The sequence below is a fragment of the Pristis pectinata genome, chromosome 13, assembly GCF_009764475.1.
Source record: "Pristis pectinata isolate sPriPec2 chromosome 13, sPriPec2.1.pri, whole genome shotgun sequence".
NCBI classification, from domain to species: domain Eukaryota; kingdom Metazoa; phylum Chordata; class Chondrichthyes; order Rhinopristiformes; family Pristidae; genus Pristis; species Pristis pectinata.
This window is the reverse complement of record NC_067417.1, coordinates 40,871,827-40,895,770: the sequence shown is the minus strand read 5'-3', so window position 1 is coordinate 40,895,770 and position 23,944 is coordinate 40,871,827. Positions and strand designations below refer to the sequence as shown.

General features: G+C 42.5%; 1 protein-coding gene across 11 annotated transcripts in view; it reads right to left on the bottom strand.

Annotated features, from left to right (window-relative positions):
* ano10b (anoctamin 10b) overlaps positions 1-23,944 on the bottom strand; it is a 36,135-nt gene that overhangs the window by 10,452 nt on the left and 1,739 nt on the right. The window contains exons 1-13 of one of the 11 annotated variants that reach the window (XM_052028178.1): positions 23,797-23,930; positions 23,241-23,348; positions 21,026-21,402; positions 19,469-19,575; positions 13,946-14,156; positions 12,601-12,754; positions 8,732-8,905; positions 8,524-8,658; positions 6,006-6,125; positions 4,291-4,857; positions 3,445-3,500; positions 2,652-2,726; positions 1,668-1,841 (exon numbers count right to left, since the gene is read on the bottom strand). In XM_052028178.1, the coding sequence (XP_051884138.1) occupies positions 1,668-1,841; positions 2,652-2,726; positions 3,445-3,500; positions 4,291-4,857; positions 6,006-6,125; positions 8,524-8,658; positions 8,732-8,905; positions 12,601-12,745 (1,446 nt within the window). In that variant the 5' untranslated portion in view covers positions 12,746-12,754; positions 13,946-14,156; positions 19,469-19,575; ... (1 more) ...; positions 23,241-23,348; positions 23,797-23,930. Of the gene's footprint in view, positions 1-1,667; positions 1,842-2,651; positions 2,727-3,444; positions 3,501-4,290; positions 4,858-6,005; positions 6,126-8,523; positions 8,659-8,731; positions 8,906-12,600; positions 12,755-13,945; positions 14,157-19,468; positions 19,576-21,025; positions 21,403-21,622; positions 21,656-23,240; positions 23,616-23,651; positions 23,689-23,796; positions 23,931-23,944 lie in introns of those variants that run through there. The other 10 variants (XM_052028179.1, XM_052028176.1, XM_052028186.1 and 7 more) reach the window with 10 other exon arrangements.

The window sequence follows — 23,944 nt, the reverse complement described above, 5'->3', positions numbered from 1 at the left end:
TGCCCTCATGTGGAGAAAGTTTATAGAGTCATACAGCATGGAAACAAGCCCTTCGGCCCACTGAGTCTGTACTGGTCATCAAGCACCTATTTGCACTATTTGTCCCTACATTCCCATCAACTCCCCTCAGATTTGCCACCCACCTACACTCGGGGCAATTAATCCACCAACTCGCACGTCTTTGGGAGGCGGGAGGAAACCTGCATGGTCACAGGGAGAACGTGCAATCTCCACGCAGACAGCACTGGAGAACAGATTGAATCCAGGTTGCCTCAGCTGTGAGAAGAGTCACATCCAGATACACAGAGAGAGCCAAGTGAGGGAACTTGTGAGCAGAATGGAAGATGGGTATATTTTATCAGATGCAATGACAGCATCTTAAATTAATATCATGTTCATTTTACTTGAATACTATTGAAATAGGGACCACACAACACAGGAGGGAAAGTGATTGCTGTCAGAGCCCGTCGACAGCCCACCACCATTATTCAAATTTAAGGTGAGTGCATTTCCACCTTTCTTTAATCATACTTAAAAATATTTACTGAGTGCAGTATATTGAAAGACACAATAAGGAAGGATAAGTATGATATATACTCCATTCTGAATATTTGTGATTGTTAGTTTCCTGGCAAACCTGCTTGTAGAGAATATAAATTCAGGTTCAATGTATTTTCATGTCAAGCTGTATGTAGATTTCTCCAGCAACACTGGAGAAATCAGCATTCAATGCCAGCATAGATGGTCTGTTGGGAGAGCCTGAAATCAGGGCCATCTCTTGCTCTGAGCTGAATTCAGTGCCATCTCATCTCCATGGGGGAATTGAATTCAGTGCCATCGCTGGCTCTGTGGGAGAGTCTGACTTCAATGCCAGTTCTGTTCTTCCATTTTGAAGTCTAAGGATAGTGTCAGCTCTTTTTGCCTTCCCGACTCACTTGGTGAATTTTACCAACTCTTGGCTAAGACACAAGAAGAAGGAACATGTGCTATTGGACTTAAGATGGCATGGCAGCTGAAAAAAGGAATAGATTGTGAAGAGTGGAGGAGCCATGAATAGAAAACTGACAGGACAACCCACACCCTCAGAAAGCACATTTGTTTGTCCCTGTTTTAAGGAGCGCCCATAAGTTTATGAAGGGATAGTGAGTATCATCATATTGACAACGAAGAAGACCAAACAAGCAGTTAATATCATTTGGAAAAAGAAGTGATTTTTTTTTAAACTGCCTATACTTCAATATTTTTAAACCTTTGCAAAAATCTTCATTTGAAGCTTTGAAACTAAGAGATCTAAATGGTTTCTAAATGCTTTCATGCTTATTAAATCCTATATTTGATGACTGTGATTGTAATTTAAATGATAAACCTTTATGGATTCTTTGACAGATTATACAAATATGCTCATTAACACAAAAGACAAAGTTCAGATTGATTCCTGGTTTTGCAGACTTTAAGTTTGCAATTACATTAGTCTCTGAATTACCCTTGTATGAAGGAAAGAGCTGCAAATTCACACACTATAGGGTATTAAAGATGGTTGATAATTCAATTTTGCAGATGATAATAGAATTGTTTTCAAATTATATTCTGATATCTACGGTGGATGTTTTGGAGTAAATAGAACAAGGTGGTCACTTATGTGAAGCTACTCACATCAAAATACTTACAGGAAATGTTGTCTTCTGTCCTTGCGGTTTTATCTTGTCAATTTCTGGTGCATTTTCCACTGCGCAATTCTTCAGACCTGTCTCTTTACCAATAAGTGTCTTGTAGAAATAGGGCAGCAATGTCTCTATGAACTGATTAATGATCTGGGTCAGAATGAGCAGTGATGCAAGTTTCTAGATTGGAAGGAAGCAGAGTCTCATTAAAGAAGGAGATCAGAAAATTAAAATGTCTAAACTAAAGATAGCTTAGAGGTTACCACCAGTGAATATACCCAACAAGCGAAATATTCTCTCTGTCATGAGCCTATTTTGATAAATGGGCTTCAGCCTGTGTTGGAATTCCATAGGAGCCTGTTAAGAATTTTTTTTTTGCTAAAATTAGCCATGGTTGATGATTTGCTGTTGATCAAAACTTAGCTCAGGAGTGAGAAGGATACCCCTGACAGTTTTATTATCCACATGGCCTCAGCAAGTTTAAGGAAATCCCAAATTTACATTTTACAATCAAATGACAACTCGGGACTTTTCCTTCACTGGACATATATATGTGAATTGAACATGTGCCTGATATAGGAAAAACACAATTTTTGCAATGTTCTTATCCTTTAATTCATTTAAATTTATATAATTACTTTGTATGTTGGGCCTCACATCCAATGCATGAGTAATTACAGTTGTATCCAGGCCACAGCTTTCAAGTTGTCAAAAAGATATTCTCCTGATTTAATGGAGAGGGAGGTAGCCAGTCATCTCAATATTTTGATTTGTTGCTGGGCTTCAGTTTTCATGCGTTTCAGTCTCAATCTGATTTAAAAAAAAACATTTGGCACATTGCTATTGGATGACATCATCAAGGTGATGTTGAATAAAAGCTGCTGGCCAAATTGGACGATCGTCATCCTTTTCGGGCCGTCATCCTCGATATGTTCTAACTACAGTGCAATTATGGTGCATTGGACCTGGAGACCATTTGCAAATGCCTACCTTTCTGAGGAGCTCGAGGTCCTGGAGGTAGAAGGAGATGTAGAACAGGGCAGAAAAGCAATTGACAAAGCGAAACTGAAAATGAAGAGTAAAATTAATAATTGTCCTTGGATTTTAAATATTTTAATAGCAACACTAATCATTAAGGATGTCTGAAACATTTTTGGAATTGTATTTAAAGTTTTTCCAATGGAAGTAACCTTATTTGATTCCATTATCAGATGGACTGATAACCCTTCTGCATGTGAAGGCAGCAAATGTAACCCTCAAAGTGGCAGTAAAAGGTATTAATCCTGTGGTGAACCACAAACTGTTTTATATTGGCTCAAAACAGGTATTGGGCCTCAATGTGCACACATGTGGGTTTGATTATCAGCTCATGGATGCTGAGTAAGGCTCACCTACCATGAAAGTGTTGGGTGCTCTGCTGGCACAGGATACTTGCACGTACCTCCTACCTACAGTACTGCACACACAATAGGAGTGTGCACCATCAGACTTCTAGGTCTACCCATTTACTGTGCCTTTGGGTGACACACCATTGCATCATGAGTGACAGTATAAAGCTCAAGCCGTGATTGGCCCTTGTGGATACACAGCCGGACGTGACCCAATCAAGGCAAGAATTGGCCTAGTTGGAAAGTTTGAGAAGACCCCATGTTGTCTTATCGGTAGAGTCTTGCACCAGCCTCCTTTGAAGATGGTATGTGGCATGACAGCCTTCGTAGCTGAGACTGCATCACTTTAAAACATGACAAATTTGGATGTATGGCAAGTGTTCGCATGTACTTACCACCAGCACTTTTACTGTCAAATGGTTTTGGAAAGAGGATTCCAATCGATGATTTTCTGGAAAAAAAGATGCAATACGTTTTTTAAAAACACTTTTCCGCTAAATCTTCCACCCTTGTTAGCCTTTTTTCTATCTTCTTCATGGCTTTTCTTTCGCACTAGTCACCGCCATCAACACCACACCCCCACACTCCCCCACTCACCTGCGCCGTTCCCCCCCCCCCCAGCACTGTCACCATTCCAATGTTGCAACAGCTAATTTTGGCACAAAGAGCAAAATGATAAAATACCAGACAACCACCAGGAGATGTTGGTTGAGGATGGATACCATCAAATATTACCATAGGACCTTTCATGTCCACCTAAGGTGCAGATTTGGCTCCAGTTTCTTGTTTGATGTGGAGGATGGCACCTTTGACAGTGCAACACTCCCTTGGCACTGCAGCCTGGTTATTTGTTTAAGTAGAGAGCACACAGCCTTCTGACTGAGGGGGGGAGTGTGTTATCACTGGGTGGTGATACCCACATATAATGCCATCATTGGGCCACCACATTGGGACATGCTGTCAATAGTTAGGGGAAAATCAACATAGTTGTAGGGCTGTTTAAGGAAGCAGGGTGGCCCAGGACAAAAAAATGCTGCATCCTGGAATTTTAGGGAGCTCCAGTTCCCAGCCATGCTGTCAGACAAAGTGAGGTAGCACCTCTACAGGATCCACATAACCCTGAAGCCACTAATAGTTTGTCCAAAGGCTTCCTTTAAAAGCAGGGCTGGTGGGGACTATTGCCACTAGCAGTATACAGCCACATGACTGCACTCTATCATCAGTTCTCAACACACCCTTACCCCATTCTGTCAGCACTTCGGCGATCTCTTTGTAGCAGACATTGAGGGCAGTAATGCAGAGAGTGTGAAGAATGCCCGGTATATACAGCATACAGCCCCAGCAGTCTTCATTTTCACTATATAAGGCCTTGACCCAAGCCTCCAGCCTTAAGAAAATAAACATCCCGTAGAGAGAGAAGGCAAGAAACAAACACAGGACTGGAACAGAAACAAGCCAGATTTTCACTTTGCGTTTCCATGTGGGATAATAAGGCTGGCGGCGATGGGTGATGGGGTTTGTACCCATTGGGCCTTTGTAACCCATGCGGGGCTCCTCAAATTGACTGTTCATCTGCAGTGTGCCCCAGGTGTAGGCTAGGACGAAGCTGTGCCGTTTCCATAACTCCATGATCACAGTCGACCAGATTATATTGAAAACTGAAAACAGGATGCATTTGTCGACAGTGCCCATCGATAGAGCAAACACCATGGTACCGAAGATTGCCATTGGTGCAAGTGAACAGGTGAAGAATTCCAGAAAGCTGAAGTACATGGCAATAGAACCACCGTAATATCTGCAAATTGAATCTGTAAAAAAGTACAGAGGATAATGAAACAATAAACCTGTGAAATATTTTTCTATGGTGCCTGATGTCTTGCTCTAATATTAGGAAAGAAACTGAGATCAGAGTGTGGCAATCCATGGTTGTGTTAGATTCCCATCATCCATTTGTACCCCAGAAACTCTCCATTGGACACTTACTTTAACCATACTGAAGCACAGAGGATGCCACACATACGACATAAAATATCCCTGTTGTATCATATGATTTACTGGATTTTCCCACCACTGCAGCAGCCCGATCCTTCAAGGGCACATCCGTCCCCACCACTGAAAGCATCTACATGAGATGCTGCCTCAAGAAGGCAGCATCTATCATCAAAGTTCCCCACCATCCATGTCATGCCATCTTCTTTCTGATACCCTCGGGCAGGAGGTACAGAAGCTTGAAGTCCCACACTAACGTCCACACATTAATCTGCATAAAGTCTTGTTTTACACAGTCTTTTTCTTCTCCACTGTCTTGAATAATTTATGTATGTGTTCTGTGTGTTGTCAGAATGTCCGTGCCTGTGATGCTGCTACAAGCAAGTTTTACATTGTACCTGTACCTCACCGCACTTGTGTACATGACAATAAACTTGACTATAACCATCATCACATCCCATAGTACATAGCATCCTTGACACAACCCACAATATAGAACCCCACCGAAAGTGTTGAACCTCCGACATGAAAAATTTGGTTTAATGTTTTATTTTCATTTTGATTATTTAGCAAGTGGAGTGATTGAACTTGCACAAGAAGGGAAATAAAAGGAAGAAATAAAAACACACCAGCTGTTGCCAGGTAAGAACAGTGAAACTACTAAATGTGAGCAGGGGTAGTTGAACAACTGTAAAGTTATGTCAAAAGATCATAGAAGCTGAGATGAGAAAAGCAACAGAGAGAGTTCTGATAAAGTCTAAGCATAACCATACATTTAGATTAGATCTACATTTAGATTTGTTGTTGGTAAGTTGGTGTTCGGAAAGATTTTAGGTACAGTTGCCAGGGCACAGGGCAGTTGGGTGACCATCGTGTGGAGAGATAAGGGGACTGATGCAGCCAGTCTCGCTCCCTGTAAAACAGCTCGCAAAGTGTATGGACCACCTTCAGACTTTGGTCTGCTCACCAATGGGTTGTAGTGTCAGCTTCCTGTGAGAGTACCAGTGTGATTCCAGCTCATTCAGCATCTCCTCATGATGCAATGGATAGAAGGCATGCAGAAGCTTGGTTTTCTGCAACCTGTTAACTGAAGACAAACATGTGAGGACTGAGCATGTGGACACTAATCAAAGCTGTCACATCCATTTGTTCAAGGCTTCTGTGATCATTACAGATTTTGCTTCGAGGTCCTTTATATAAAACATTGAACTTGTTGCAACAAGACGGATTATCCCTAACTGAAATTTGAAATGGAGTTAATTGTGAATTTTTTTTTCAGATCGCATTTCATTTAGGCCAAGTTGTTCCAATTTTTTCTCGTACCTCAGCTTGGACTTGTGAACCTTCTCTCCTATTATCGCCAGTTGACCAATCTCTCCCTTGTTTCTCAATGACCAGAATTAGGACACAATACTTAAGGTACCATTTGACCAGGGCACCATACTATTTGATCCTGACTCATTTTCTACTGTTTGTACATGGAACATAGAACAGTACAGCACAGGAACAGGCCCTTTGGCCCACAACGTCTGTGCCAAACATGGTGCCAAATTAAACCAATTCTCTCCTTCCTGCACACGATCCATACCCCTCCGTTCCCTGCATATTCATGTGTCTATCTAACAGCCTCATAAAATCCACTATTGTATCTGTTTCCACCACTCTCCCTGGCAGCTCTTTCCAAGCACCTACCACTCTCCGTGTAAAAAAAACTTGCCTCACACATCTTTAAAATTTCCCCTCTCACCTTAAATGCAAGTCCTCTAGCACTTGACATTTCCACCCGGGGCATAAGATTCTGCCTGTTTACCCTGTCTATGCCTCTCATAATTTTATAAACTTCTATCAGGACTAAAGACTGATATAGTCTCCGGTTTGTGTTAATGTTAAATATTCTATGGCTTTTGTTGAACCTGCAGAGACTCCCAGATCACAGTTACTTTAAAGGTGTGTGTCTCCTATTTTTCCTTCCTATGCACAACATGCCACATCACATCCACATTAAAATGTACAAGATTTGGAGCTGACTATTGACAGAGTGAATGAGGATACAATGCCTTAGTGGAGGAATCCACAACTAGGAAACATTTCATCTAAAGGGGGAAGTGAGGAGGAATTTCTTCCCTGAGGCTTGAATCTTTGGAATGCTCTACCCCAAAGAGCTGTGGAAGTGGATCTTTGGAGTGCAGGGGTCAAGGGTTATGAGAATCAGGCAGAAAAGTAGTATTGAAGCCAATCATCAGATCACTCATGATCTCATTGACTGGGGCAGCAAGTCTGAGGGGCTGGATGGCCTATTCCTCCTCATGTTCCTTACCTTGATCAGAGGATCATACAGCAAGTCATTTGGTGCATCTTGCCTGAGCCAACTCCAAGAAGGAATGATCCAATCAGTCCAATTCCCTCTGCTCTTTCCTCATAGCCCTGCAAATGACTTCAAGGCGACTCCCAATTCACTTTAGAAAATTATTGCATGTTTTCCCCTTTTCTATGAACTCCAGATCCTAATAGTTCACTGCTGACAAAGAATCTTCCCCTCAGTTCATTTCCAGCTCCTTTGCCAATTACCTTCAAGCTCTGTCCTTTGGTTACACATCCTCCTGCCCATAGAAACCCTTTATTTGCTCTCCCCAAACCCTTATCATTTTCAAACATCTCAACGAAAGATCATACCCTTTTGTACATCGTCTGTGCTTTTATTAGGCTCACTCACATAATATGCCCAGCAGCGGTATCTGAGCTGAATCAGTTCCATTGCATCATTTCAGTTGATTAAATTTGCACTGTTTCTGCGTCCAAGTCGTTTGCATAAATCAGAAATATCCAGTTTCCCATGACAGCAAAAACATTGGAAGATAAGGTTAGAAAGCTCCCGGAAGGTCCTTCTCCACAATAGAGCTAGGCTCAGCAGCTAAAGCAAGTTTCCTGTGTGGGTAATGGTAGATGGGTATCCCAGAGCCTCAGCATGTGTATTCTTCACTGCGAAGTGAATCTTCTTTAGCTCAATGGCATGATGGTTAGCCTACAGGAATAACAGCCCATGAACTCTAATATCCTTCCACTTGGACTAAACCAACAGGTTTTTATATTTCCATTTTCTAGTCAATGTATACCTGAGCATGCTCCTCACCACCCATGATGGTATGAGAAAGCATAGATCAGACATTTACTCTGTGTACACCATACATTATTAAGTATGAAGAAAGCATAGATCATATGTTTTCCAAGTTTTTTGTTGGCTTTATTCTTGAACTGAGGCTAACAGAAAGCACTTGTGATGCCGTTAATTTGTGTTGTATAGGAATTGCGAGCTGTGATCGTTTCTCTGGAGGAATGGAAACTGCAATGCATGGATCACTGTGGAGTTTCCCACATTTTTGTGGTGTTCAACTTATGAAAGATGAAATAATTTGAATGTTACTCATATTTCAAAGAGTAAAAATGCCAATTATGGTGTAGAACTGTTTCCCAGTCTTAGAACTTACAAATTGCTTCTCCCGGATAGAGGGACTTTGTGGGATATCCTGGAATATATTTTTCATCCACAGCTTTTATGTTCTCCAGCGTTCGCAGAACGATGAACTGACGCTCGGCTAAAGTCAGAAATTCGTCAATATTATCTGAAAGGAAGACACAGGAGTGAAGCAACGGCAAAGCTGGGGAGCATCTCTTCTTCTAATGTGAAAATGATACCTGAGTTTTCAAAATTTCTCCTGTCCCTGTAGGAAAATGAGATCATGGAGCCATCTTTGTAAAGTTTGTAAAGTCCGAGAACCTCAGCTGTCCTCAGGAGGACGTGTCGAGATGCAGAAACAAGGAGCATGTTCCCATCATCATCTTCACCAGGGTGGACCATTAGTTCAGCACCTGCTCAAGGAAGAAGGAAAGAGGGACAAACAATGTTGCAGGGTTACAGATGTAGAAAGTGCCTCATCTAGTTGGTCTCATCCTTCAAGAATACCAATGCTAATGACTTCCCTTTTAGAGTGTCTAGAGCAAGTACAACAGTGAGGTCAGAGGCAAACTGACACAAAAAGTAAAAAGTGACGTGAAGGCAAAGCAGGGTAACAAAAGGGTACATTGTGTATCTGTATGTACATGAGTTGGGTGTACAAAGACAGAAAGAAGATTGAGACACTGAAAAGAAAAATGGGAAACAGAATGAGGAAGCAGTAGTATGAAATAGTCATTGAGGAAGAAAGAAAATGAATGGAAGTGAGGGGCAACTATATAAAGAGGAAATAGAACGTGAGAAAATGAGCAACTGTAGAAGAAAAATATGCATTGGATGATATTTTCAGTAATAAAAGAGAGAACTAAAGAGGCAGAGTTGAACGTGATGGAAGAGTGACATACTATGGGGAGACTCAGGTGGAGCAGTTGTAGCTGACAAACCTGGGACGATAATATTAACTACATGAGTTAGGGAAATGAAAAACTCTACACATTGACTTTTGGTAATCCTTTCCTTTCTACATATCCATAGAAGCTCTGACAAGCTGTTTTTATGTTTCTTGCTAGCCTCCTGTCGCATTCTAAGTTCCTTTCTTTATCAATGTCTTTGTCTTTTGCTGAATTCTGATATTGTCCCAATCCTCAGGAATGCTGTTTTTTGGTTATTCCCTTTTCCTTTGATTCCATACTATCTCTAACTTCTCTTGATAAACGTAGTCACTTTTCTAGTTGTTTTCTTTTATATTTTGGGGATGTATTTTACTTGTAAACCGTATATTATTTCTTGAAATATTAGCCATTATTGGCTCACTGTTGCATCACAGAATCATAGAACAGTACAGCATAATACAGACCCTCTGGCCCACAATGTTGTACCGACCTTTAAACCTCGCCTAAGACTATCTAACCCCTTTGGAAGAATATTGGAAAGATATTTTTAACATTATTTCAAAAGTATTGAAGATTGATTTACAACCTCATCCTATCACTGCAACTTTTGGTTTACCAAGGATGGAATCTGGCCATCTATCTGCCTCCGCTAACCGTATGATTGCCTTTGTTACATTAATGGCCAAACGATCCATTTTGCTTAAATGGAAGGATCCAATACCCCCTACTACTTTTCAATGGTTCTCTCAAACTATATCATGTTTGAACTTGGAAAAAATTAGGAGTGGTACTGTTGATCCTTCACTTAAATTTGAGGAAGTTTGGAGTCCATTTATTCAATATTTTCATGTGATATAGATCCCTTTATAATAACCTTTCAATTTAGAGGAACAGAGTTGACGACATAATATTGCTCTGTTTCTATTGAGAAATTTTAGTCCAGTTTTTTTTCTGTTTTTTTTAATTTTTTTTTCCTTAGTTTAGTTTGGTTTGATATATTGTTTATAAATTTTCTTATTGTTTTGGGGATTTTTTTTTCTTTCTTTTATATTTTATAATAAATCTTTTTCCTTTATATTATATTCATTCACTAACGGATCGTTGGATCTACAGATTTTTTTAAACGTTATTGTTCTTTATGATTATCCATGTCATGATTGTTCTCCTGATCTCTTTGTATTACATGTATAAACATTGATATATTAGTCTGTATTAATTTGAAAACTAATAAAAATATTGAAAAAGAAAGACTATCTAACCCCTTCCTTCTACATATCCCCTTATTTTAAATTCCTCCATATGCTTATCTAGTAATCTCTGAAATTTGACCAATGTACCTGCCTCCACCACTACCCTAGGTAGTGCATTCCATGCACCAACCACTTTCTGGGTAAAAAACCTCCCTCTGATATCTCCCTTGAACTTCCCACCCATTACCTTAAAGCCATGCCCTCTTGTATTGAGCATTGGTGCCCTGGGAAAGAGGCGCTGGCTGTCTACTCTATCTATTCCTCTTAATATTTTGTACACCTCTATCATGTCTCCTCTCATCCTCCTTCTCTCCAAAGAGTAAAGCCCTAGCTCCCTTAGTCTCTCCTCATAATCCATACTCTAAACCAGGCAGCATCCTAGTAAATCTCCTCTGCACCCTTTCCAATGCTTCCACATCCTTCCTATAATGAGGTGACCAGAACTGGACGCAGTACTCCAAGAGTGGTCTAACCAGAGTTTTGTAGAGCTGCATCATTATCTCACGGCTCTTAAACTCGATCCCATGATTTATGAAAGCTAACATCCCATAAGCTTTCTTAACTACCCTATCCACCTGTGAGGCAACATTCAGTGATCTGTGGATATGAACCCCCAGATCCCTCTGCTCCTCCACACTACCCAGAATCCTGCCATTAACTTTGTACTCCACCTTGGAGTTTGTCCTTCCAAAGTGTACCACCTCACACTTAGCCAGATTGAACTCCATCTGCCACTTCTCAGCCCAGGTCTGCATCCTATCAATGTCCTTCTGCAATCTTCGACAGTCCTCCACACTATCCACAACACCACCAACCTTTGTGTCATCTGCAAACTTGCTAACCCACCCTTCTACCCCCTCATCCAAGTCATTAATAAAAATCACGAAAAGTAGAGGTCCCAGAACCGATCCTTGTGGGACACCACTAGTCACAGCTTCCAATCTGAATGCACTCCCTCCACCACAACCCTCTGCATTCTACAGGCAAGCCAATTCTGAATCCACACGGCCAAGCCTCCCTGGATCCCATGCCCTGTGACCTTCTGAAGAAGTCTACCATGTGGAACCTTGTCAAATGCCTTACTAAAATCCAAGTAGACCACATCTACTGCACTACCCTCATCAGTCTGCCTGGTCACCTCCTTGAAGAACACTATCAGGCTTGTGAGACATGATCTGCTCTTCACAAAGCCATGCTGGCTGTCCCTGATCAGACCATGATTCTCTAAATGCCCATAGATCCTATCTCTAAGAATCATTTCCAACAGCTTGCCCACCACAGACGTAAGGCTCACTGGTCTATAATTCCCTGGACTATCCCTACTACCTTTTCTGAATTACATCTTTTCATGTAATTACCAATCCACCATAGACAAATCACATCTCGTGTCTTTACTGTTTACATTATTCACATTTAAGGCCCTGGGTTCAGATTAAGTAAATCACTTCCCATCTCTACTCTGATGAAGGGGCTTTGATTTGAAACATTAGCTGTTTCTTTTCCCACAGATGTTGCCTGACTTGTGAGTGTTTCAGATTTCCAGCATCTGCAGTTTCTTTTTAGTTTCAAGCAATGTTAGGGGCCTGACCTGCTGTTGATTGTCTACACACTGAGTGAGGCGAGATGTATAAACTCCACACGTCCATTATAGACCCATCACTAGCTTACAACCCATCAAAGAGGGGCGCTTAACAACAGTAATAATTCCCCTCCGTCTAAGACCCGATTGGAGCACTGTAAGCGTTGGGAGGTGGGGTTAGGTGGAAAGGTGTCCATTCATGCACAGGGCACAGGTGAAAGCCAAACATATGCTCCCCCTCCACTCAGACTCCTCTTCACCCCCTCCACTGACCCAGCCTTGGGATGGAGGTCAGTATCAGAAGACTTGGACGTCACAACTTAATGTGGAATTTTAGAGGTGGTGTTTACTTAAACGTGTTGACCAAAAGTTAATCGCCACTTTCATACCACCAGCTGTCTTCTCTGCCTGAATCCTGAACATCAGCCATCGTTTGGTTTCCATGTTGATGTCCTCGCTCAGCTCCAAGGCAACCAGCGGCTGCACTGGTCGGGATGTACAACACTTACATGAAGGCCTGGTCCAAGAGCCCATTGCTACTGGCTCCAAGGAAAAGAACACAGAGAGTTAACTGACCAGAACTGCTAACCACTACCAGCAATCAAAGAAATACAGTGTTGACTAGAGTGTATAAAATAATCTCTTCGTGTTAATGGTTTATGTATATGCGAGTGAAGCTGTTCATTTCACACAATGTTTTAATGATAGGTAGGCTGTTGCTATTTGAAAGATCTATTATGGTTGCAGCTGTAAAGCAAAGCTAACATCAATCATAACTGAATCATGAGTTTGACCCTGTGACTGTTCTGAAAATAGTCTGGGGATGCAGGGAGAAAGAGGTTACAGCCATACCATTTGTCTTGTGTATTGGTTATTGATGTGCTCCTGCCTCTTGGCCCAACATCTTTGTAGAATTGACCTAATCCCTCATCCTCCTTGAACCCTTTTGATTAATTGAATCAAGGGCCACTGATGCAGCTGTCACTATGGTAATAAGGAAGCCGTGGGGGACCTCTGCCAGTTCTCATTCCACAGTGATGAATTGCAGTTAAAAATCTGAATCATTTTTCACAACTGCCTAAGTGTTGGAAGCACACAGGTGGTGCATCCAATTAGCAGCTGACGTGGCAGAGATCCTTTGCTCTGGCATTACCTTCTTGCTGTGCTGTCAGAGTGGGAGAGGCAACACACTTGTCTTTTTCCCCATTCGTCCTGGCGTTGCTCTAAACTGTTGGAGGGTGACAACAAGCGATTGGAAGCCCCTTTGAGTTTTGACCTGCTGCTGTTGGAGTTTCTCAGCCCCAAACTACCCCGGGTCTGTCCACCTGAGTCTGTAAACCTGGAAGTCTCTGGGGAAGGCTGTGGGGTAGAGATTGGAGAGAAGGAACAGAACCTGCATCTAAAGCCGAATCAGATAATCTGTAGTAGGCAGCTATGGGCCCAAATGCCAACATTCTGATATGTGGGCAGCAGCAGGACACCACTTAGGTGACAGATCAGATGCAGTCCACTGGCAAATAGCTTCCAAACAGTGTGAGGAATGGGGTGCACCATTCTTTGGAAAGTCTGTTACTAAGTATATCAAAGAGGAGTTTGCAGGCAACTCCGTAGTGGAATATAATTTCTCTTTGCTAGAAATGTGTTTCTATCAAAAGACAAAGTGAAGGCAGGTCAACATTACACAAGAAGTATGGTGTTTGAATTCCAGCCAGCTAATAAAAGGGTGAGCCTTACCTGCTGGGGTGTGGACAAGGTAGAATTCTAATCACAACACATCAGGAGAGAGTCATTGTGGTTGCATATCAGTGTGAACTCCATCCTTCCATCAAACTACAAGAAGTTGCTTTGCTTCTGTCAAGGTGTGCAAGGTAAACCCAAACGGGTTTATCAAGTTTTTTTTTGGAATGTTGCTTCTTTTCCTGTCCTGGGATCAGTGCAAGATCTCCTAAGTGAACAAGAGGGAATACTTAGCTATAGATGAACGAAGGCAATTGTTTTGATTGTGAAGAATCAGCTCCTAGATGGAAGCAGGGGTTAATGAGTTGTGTTCAGGATCCTGTTATCAGGAAAGCGTTTCACCAAAGAGACAAAAAGACATTTCTCGACCCAAAACATCAACCGTCCATTTACCTTCATAGATGCTGCCTGACCCGCTGAGTTCCTCCAGCATCTTGTGTGTTGCTGTAAATACAAGACCTCATGACATTTCCCTCACTCCCAGCACAAACACTATTTAAATTATGTCATCATTGGAGCAAGGGACCGTAAGGATGTTTGCATCACCCATGCCTTGACAGCAACCAATAACTGTGGAATGACCGTACCTAAGCTGCCTGTTTATCTCCATCAGCCCAGCCCCAAAACAACAGTAATAACTGAAACATTGCCACAAGGAAATCAATGTTGAAAGTCTCAAGGTAATTTCTCAGAGGGCATCTCACAGACAACGTGATGACCCTTAACCAATCAGAGTTGCAGAGTGTTCACAGCATTGGCACTGCCCTGTGAAGAGACTGTTGACTTCTCTACCACAACACACCAGGGCTGGTTTAGTGAAAATGATCAGGAGATCCAGGACCTAATTAACTGCAAACTCGATGCATTATTGGATTGGAAATTCTACCATATTTCAAGGCCAAGGTCCAACAGAAAACTTGTGACTAAAGGCCAATGATGTGTGGCAATAACACGGGAAAATATTGAATTCGGCAAACAAAAATAAAAAAACTGCATATGTTGGAAATCTGTTGGAAATACAAGCAAAAAATGCTGGGAACATTCAGCAGGTCAGGCAGCACCTGTGGTAAGGGAAACAGAGTTAATATTTCTTGTTTGTCAGTGTGAATTAGTCATCAACTATTTCAAATAACCAACCTTTGCAGTTTAAATCAAAACTGACAAGTTCGGGTGAGAAGTCATCAGCCTGAACATTATTTTTCTATCCGCATAGATGTTGCATGATTTGCTGAATCCTTCCAGCAATGCAGAGTTTTTACTTGTTTTCCAGCATCAGCAGTGACCATCTCCAGTGTGTATCGTATCAATCCAGCATGGTTTTAAGTTTCTTTTTTCTTTCTCCCACCTTCTCAGTTTTCATTTATCTCCTTCTATTTATATTCCCTCTGGATCAGCTGGAATTAGCTCTATCAACCTCAGCTGGCACTGCCACAGCCTCTCTTGGTCTCTGCCCTTCCACAAACCTTCCCTTTGTTGGACTCACAGAGTACCACAGCACGGAAACGGGCCTTTCAGCCCATCTAGTCCATGCCGACCTGATCTTCTGCCTAGTCCCATCTACCTGCACCCGGACCATATTCCTCCGAACCCCTCCCATCCATGTACCTATCCAAACCTCTCTTACATGTTATAATTGAACCTGCATCTACCACTTCCACTGGCAGCTCGTTCCACACTCGCACCACCCTCTGAGTGAAGAAGTTCTCTCCACCCTCTTCTGTCGACCTCTCCTTCGCTGCAACATAAAATATGTTTGATTTCTAACTCTTTCCAGTTCTGATGAAGGGTTATTGAGCTGAAACAGTAACTGTTCCTCTCTCCACAAATGCTGCCTGACCTGCTGAGTATTTTCACCATACCTGGTTTGTTTTTTTTTATTTCAGATTTTCAACCTGTGCGATTGTTTGGCTTTTTAATTATTTGCTGTCTTCTTCTCAGGCCTTTCATCTGGCAACCAACAGAGGACGGAGAGGGAGTGAGTGTCCGAGAGCCTGGCAGATCCACCCTGAATAGAGAGGGCAGGATTCTGGGAGCAGCTCTGGAAAACGAACTGAAGGTGCAAACAGGTATTTTAATAAATTTGCTTAATAACAACAAATTCATCCTGCTGCAGAATCAGCTTTCAGGTAATATGTTAATCACGTTCTCAGTTAACTGAGAGACTTTTCAAATGTTGAAGATTATGATACACAAAATGGCAGATTTTCTCCACCATTCCCTGAAATTAAGTAAAGAAACCATTACAAATCTCTGAAGAAAACACAAAACAGATAAAAAGCTGGTGGTTACCATTGGAGTGTGAATGCCTAACAGTCTGTCAGTTTGCTACAAAACCAGAACGTGCTGGAAGAACTCGGCCAGTCAAACAGCTTCTGTGGAAAGAGAAGCCAGCTAACATTTTGGATGAGGGGCCCTTCCTCAGCCCCTGAGCTGAAACGTTAATGTGTTTCTCCTTCCACAGATGCTGCTTGACTGGCTGAGTTCTTTCAGCACGTTCTGTTCTTGTATCAGTTTCCAGAGTCTGCCGTTGTATTTGTTTTACTCAGATTGCTATTTTAATTAAGACTACGTTTTTAAAATAAACAGCCAACAGTTTTAATTCCTAGTACAATGGAACGGCGAGACAAGTGATGTGAATGGTAAGTGGTGAAGAACAGTTTTCCATGTTGACTGTCTCCCTGTTCTTGTGAACTCCCTCTCCAAGTAGTTTAGGTTAAGAAACTTAGACGTACATTGGTTGGATACCTCCTGCCTTCCCTTCTCTGAATACAAGCGATCGGATTCACAGCATGTCGCCACACCCATGCCCTGTCGTGGCCTGCCAGGGATTGGATACAATCCCAAGTTACTTGCTGCTCTTGGAATATTGCACAAGAACTTCGGAAATGTGACAGCAGAATATGTACAAGAGCCAATGTGTGCACTGTGAATGCCAGAAACTGAGAAAATTCAGATGTGTTGAAGTTTAACCTTCCTGATTTACTTTGACATTTAGTCATAATTGCATAATTTATTCACTTAACAAGGAGGATGCAGTCCCAGTGCTAAAATGGTTCATTATAGCATTATATAGAGCAGATGAATGTGCAGAGAATGGAAAGACATGGACATTGTGTTGGCAGAAGGGATTAGTTTAGTTAGGCATTTAGTTGCTATCTTGATTAGTTCGGCACAACATTGTGGGCCAAAGGGCCTGTTCCTGTGCTGTACTGTTCTGCGTTCTATATAGAGAGAGATTCCCTACAGTAACAAGTTCAAGGGTCAGAGAGCGCCATTTGAGAAACCTCGGGGCTGGGGAGGCTGTAAAGCCAAACAAGGAGAGGGGGAGACAGTGTTTTCCTTCAGCCCCAACAGGGGGTGCAGAGAGAGACTCCAGTAGGATCTGGCTGGTCTGACAGCACAGGCAGCAGGTGCTGCCAGTCCCCCAGCAGCGGTCACACTCACCCGGGGAGCAGCCCTGAGCCCCACACCTCAGCACTGAGTGGCTGCACCGACCGCCCAACGCCAGCCCTCACAGGCGGCCTCTCCACACTGAGTCAGGGGGATGATTCATCGCTGTGGGAGCCCACGTTCCTGGCACGGCAGTGGGGAGGCCAGGGGTTCGTGCCAGATCACAGCAGAGCGCAGCACAAGTGGACATGGACCGGGAGGGAGGGTACATCCTGTAAGCATTCAGACTGGAGGGCCAAGAATGCTATAACTATTCAGCACTCTGCAGGGTAGCACCAGGGTAGCCCTTCCCCCAGCCCTATTTCCTTTAATTTTTAGACCTACTATACCCCAGTGTTTGAAGACGGCATGAATAGAATTTTTTTTATATATCCCATCCAGTTATGAGATTGCTGAGGATCAATTCTGCCAACACAAATTGCATGGAATGAAATACTCAATGTCTGCACCTTCTCACCCCAACCTTTAACTTGGTTTGATATAACTAGCACTGCCTTCATCCCAACCCAGAAGTTAACTTCTTGAAATGCTACTGAGAGGGGAACATGAGGGAAGTAACACAGGTGGGTATTTGAATCCAAGCTTTGTCCTAGCAGAGAGGTCCATTAACTGCACTCAGTACCGAAGTAACATGAGGCACAACCCTTATGGGAAGCACTAGAAACTGCTCCCTCAGTAAACTGAACCAATAAATATCTCCATCACATGCAAGGTGCCAAGGAATGCTTTGATCATTACTTATTTGCTTTATGTCCTTTCCAAGATCCTGACAACTACTTATTTCTTAGGTGGGGATGACTTGGTCACATTCACTTGGTGACTGTAACATTTTTGTGCAGGAGTGAAAAGGGCTTTAAGTCCATTTCAGCGTGAATCCGTGTGAGAAGTGGTGGCATTTTGCTGGAGGAAGGAGAACGCCTCAGGTGAACTAAAGCTGAAGATGCAACGTGGACCTGAAATCTCATTTTCATTAGAGCTCTAATTAGAGATGGCACCACCTGCCTGTCATCTTACACCCCTCCTCAGTCCACCAATCACCTCGGACTCCTTTCCTGCCACTACCCCTCTCCTCTCTATACTGTTCATCTCGCCTCTCTGCTCTCAGTCCTGATGCAGGGTTCCGGCCCGAACCGTCAACGATTCCTTTCCCGCCACAGCCGCTGCTCGACCCACTGAGTTCCTCTGGCAGATTGTTGTTTGTTTCCTTAGATCTCACTCAGTCCTGACTCAACAAGGGTGAATGCTGTAGACACAAGGCGCCAAACCCGCCAGGAATATGCAAATGTGATCCGACGTTGCATAGGAGCCCAAAGCCACAAGAGGTAAAGATGAGCAGGGGGCTTGTTGGCACTAAGTAGAACTGTTACAGCTCTGCATCTGGAGGGTAAGTTAAAGCTACAGCAGCAATTTTTCGTCAGCTGTGTCTGTGGAGGTTTTTACACCTGCAGCCTTGCTCATTGTCACTGACAATGCAATTGGGATTGATTCCAGAGGCACTGAGAGCTGACATGCAGTTAAGCCGAATTGACAATGTAATCTAAGTGCAGACAGTGATAGCATCGACAGGGGGGCAGTGTGGAAGATGAATGAGGGAAGCTACCAGTTGCCTGGAAGTGCTATTTGACAGAAATGTGATTTTTCCAAAAAGCTGCAGGAGTCCAAAAGATGACAAGAATATCAAAAATGACAGTGATATCTCACGCATAACTCTACCTGGTGCGTACTCTCTCTCTGTGGATGCAGAGTAAAAAAACATCAGTGGAATAAAAGCAGGGGATTTTTTATGGTGATTGGCCAGTGATTATCTGACAAAAAAAAGCATCACCGAGACAGATCATCATGTCAGGATGCTCTGTGTGTGGGAATACTTAACTCATACAGCATTTCCTCAGTTTGTTATTTTAATAAAGACACTATCTATTTAAAACAAACGGCCAATAGCTTTAATTTGGATATGAAATCAGTGCGAGAGGCAATGGGTGGAGAAGGTTACTGCTGCCTTTCTACTTTGCAACAATAGCTACACTTCAGATGTGCTTCACCTGTTGTAATGCAGTTAGGGACACTTACAGATGTGAACGTTGCCAACCGCCTGGAATAAATTAGGAGGCAAATAACCGACCTCCACACAGTGAGGATGGTCACCTGATCAGCAAACAACGGGTGAGCGGAAGGATCTGGAAGATGGAGAAGGAATCATTTTGTGACTTATCTTGTTAACAGACCTTCTTCCTCATCCCCACTCGACTGTTTATTTCCCTCCGTGGATGCTGCCTGACCTGCTGAGTTCCTCCAGCAATTTTTCTGTGTTGCTCCAGATTCCAGCATCAGCAGATATTGGAATCTGGAACAATACACATTGGCACCATTTCCTATATGGTGGCTCTTGCTACAGCACGACTGGTATTGCAGTAAGCTTGGGGGATTCAAGGTATCTATTCTCCAGGAAGCAGATCTCCTTCAAGATGATAAGTGTATCCACAACACGAAGCTCATCCCCTCAGCAATCCAGTTAGATGGTAAGTGTTATTTCTTTATTTACAAGAAATTGTCGAAACAAAGAGAACATTTGACCCATGGTGCCTCTATTGTTACAATGGAGCATCTGCATTAATTCTGTCCCCATCCCTACATCTAAGTATGTGTGTGTGCATGATCTTGCGTGCGTGCGTGCGTGCACGTTCACTCTGTTCTCCCTGCTCTCCCTGCTTATGTACATTCTTTACAGCTACATCAACCTAGGTTCAGTCCTGACCCCTGGTGCTGCCCGTGTGGAGTTTGTATGTTCTCCCTGTGACCACGTGGGTTTCCTCCGGGTGCTCTGGTTTCCTCCCACATCCTAAAGGCACATGGGTCGTTAAGTTAATTGGCCGCTGTTAATTGCCCCTAGTGTGAAGGTGAGTAGTAGAATCTGGGGGGAGTTGATGGGACTGTGTGGAGAACAAAATGGGATTAATATAGGGTTAGTGTAAATGGGTGCTTGATGATCGGTGCGGACTCAGTGGGCCAAAGGCCCTATTTCCATGTTGTATGACTCAATTTGTATATTTTCATATATTTATATGTGGCTCTATAACTGTCTGGGTGTATATCTGTCCACTGACTTCTCCCTCATTGTATACATGTCTGCATGTGCACGTGCGAGAGAGAGTGTGTGTGTGTGTCTGTGTGTGTGTCTGTGTCTGTGTGTGTGTCTGTGTGTGTGTGCCTGTGTGTGTGTGTCTGTGTGTGTGTGTCTGTGTGTGTGTGTGTGTGTGTGTTCACTGTTTTCTCCCTGTGTGTGTGTCTGTGTGTGGTATCATCTGGAAATAGCTGGACATTGTGCTCTCTGATGACAGCTGGATTAATATCACTTGCACTGCTGAATCCTATTATTGGTAATCCAAGACCAGGCATCATATTGAGAGGATCTATTGTGACTGAGTAGGGATGGAGCCAGATTTCAAGGAAGAAAACAGATAAACATGGAACGAATGTGAGACAAAAATGGGAAACGACTGCATGGGAATAATCTGCCCCGCCAACCATCCAGGCTTGTTGCCATCAGACCTGACTGTGGTTACAGTGTGGTACAGTTCTAACTTGATTTGATCAATTGTACATAAGTTTAAACGTAACTAAACTCACCTCTGTACTTGCTTTACCAGTATATTTTGCACCAGGTAGAGTAAATCAAAGGCTTGTGACTGTCCTGTGAATTTGGGGATTGCAGCAGCCTCTACTTCACAAGAACCATCCAAATGTCTTTGACCTGTGTTGAAAGTTTAGTGTGAATCCCACTTCTCTCCCAACTTCCTGGGTTTTCCTTCTGGATAAGATGTTACTCAGTTAAGCAGGTCTGCACTGAAAATCTACAGCACAGTCTTGATGAATGAACTTCCATCCCTCCCTGCCTTGCTTTCTCTTCCTCTTTGATCAGAACATGTACTTCTGGCTCCAGATGAAGTAAGTCTGCATGATGCTCTTTTGTGCTGTTCTTGGAATGGAGCTCACTGAAACAGGAGCTGAAAACAGAGCATCAACTGTAACTCTAGCGACTGACCAACTGTTCTGAGTACGACAGACCCTTTGTGTGCCGATTACCTGCTGTGCCGGATGAAGCACGAAACAAGAGGGCTGTAGAGAATTGAGACCCTTATCCAAGCATGTGCACAGCAACCATGATCTAGGCAAATTTTAGCAGGACACACAAACAAAACCAAAGCAAAGGAGCCAACAACTTACCTCAGCCCCACTTCACGCTTTTCTGCGGCGGAACTGCTGACACGTTAAATGACTACACCCATTCTTCCAGATAAACTGGTTACAGATCACCTCACCCTACAGAAATATTTAACCACTTCTGTCTAGGAGCCTTTCTAGCAATTTCCATTTTTGTGTATACTCTCAGCTTTTCGGTCAGTAAAGTGTGAAATACAGCTCCAGAAAATGAGAAGGAGTGCATTAAACACAATCCCTGTCTAAATGTACTATCTTTAGGATTAAGATTAAATATAGTTATACATGACCTATTTAAATGTATATTTACACAGTCATTTAAATATACCACACGTAAATAGTCCCTATTTAAATTTACTACATTAATAATATCCATTTAAATATATTACATCTACACAATCTGTTTAGGTATTCTACACTTATACTGTTTAGATACAACACATTTATATAGTCCCTATTAAATACACTACATTTTAGTACCTAAATTTACCACATTCACAACATCTAAATAGTCCCTACTTAAAAATACTGTGTTTATATATCACCCACTTAAATATACTACATTTACACAACACACAAAGCACTGGAGCAACTCAGTGGGTCAGGCAGTTTCGGGTTGACTGTCCATTTCCCCCCATAGATGCTGCCTGACCCGCTGAGTTCCTCCAGAGCTTCGTGTGTTGCTCCAGATCCCAGCGTCTGCCATCTCTTGTGTCTACATTTGCACAGTCTATGTTTAAATGTACATTTATACAGGCCCTGATAATCATACCACATTTACAAAATCTATGTTTACATACACTACATTTACAAACTCCCTGCTTAGTACACTACAATTTAGTACATTGTTATATAACATATATAAAATCCCTGTGACACAAGAAATTCTGCAGATGCTGGGATCTGGAGCAATACACAAAAAGTGCTGGAGGAACTCAGCAGGTCAGGCAGCATCCATGGAGGGAAATAAACAGTCGACGTTTTGGGCCGAGACCCTTCATCAGGACTGGAAAGGAAGAGGGCAGAAGCCAGAATAAGAAGTTGGGGGGAGGGGGAGGAGCACACGCAGGCAGGGGATAGGTGAGTTCAGGTGAGAGGGGGAAGGTAGTGGGTCGGGGAGGGGAAGGAGATGTAAGAAGCTGAGAGGTGATAGGTAGAAGAGGCCGAGGGCTGAAGAAGAAGGAATCCGGTAGGAGAACGCAGTGGACCATGGAATAAAATCCCTGTGTAAATAGTCACTGTTAAAATATACTACCTTTATACTGCCCCTATTTCAATATGCTGCAAATACCTTCTTAAATATACTACATTTACTGTCCTTCTTTAAATATGCTTCATTTACACAATCGGTTTAAATATACTTCATTTACATTGTTCCTTTTTAGATACACTACATTCATACAGTCTCTGTTTAAATGTAGTTCATTTACATAGCCCTTGTTTAAACATGCTGCATTTAAACGTCACCTGCTTAAAAGTTCCACATTCATAGACCCTCTATTTAATATACCAAACTTATTTATACTACATTTACCCTATTTAAATACACCACATTTACATTCCCTGTCTAGATACACATTTAGATTGTATCTGTTAAAAATGCTACAGTTATACGGCAGCTTACCACTCATGATTATCTTCCTTTGTATATGTAAAATGAACAACTTTGATTTGCAGAGGCTGTTGGTGTCCTTGATGCTCTATTATTCACACTTCTGCTCCATATGCAGCCCTTTAAAATACCACACACATTTTTAGTTTTAGATTCTGTTGGATCACCTGCACTTCTGGGTCTTCTGTGGCAAGGTGCAGAGGAAGCACAATGTCAGGGCCACGGGACTTTGGTAACATGTGGTCTAGATAAGCTGGGGTTGATCTCTTTAGAGCAGAGAAGATTACGAGATATAATTATTTAACTTTATGAGGGGATTTGCAAGAGTCGGTAGAAAGGAAATGTTTCCACTGGTGGGAATGCTGGTAACCAGATTTAAGGTAATTGGCAAAGCAAGCAACAGGGAAACACGGAGACACTTACTTTATGCAGCAGGTTATTGTTTCCTATTATTGCAAAATAAGGAGGGGGGCATTGGAACGAATGGGATTGCTCCCCGGGAGCTGGCAGAGACATGATGGAGTGAATGGCCTCACAGTAAGCAAAGGCATAATGAAGATCAACATACTATTTGCATTCTTAACTGTTTGCTGCGCTCGCGTGTTTGCTTTTAGTGACCGGTGTACAAGGACACCCAATCTCATTGTACGTCAGCATTTCCCAGTCTGCCACCAACTTAATAATACGTTGCCTTTCTGTTTCTCCCCACCAAAATA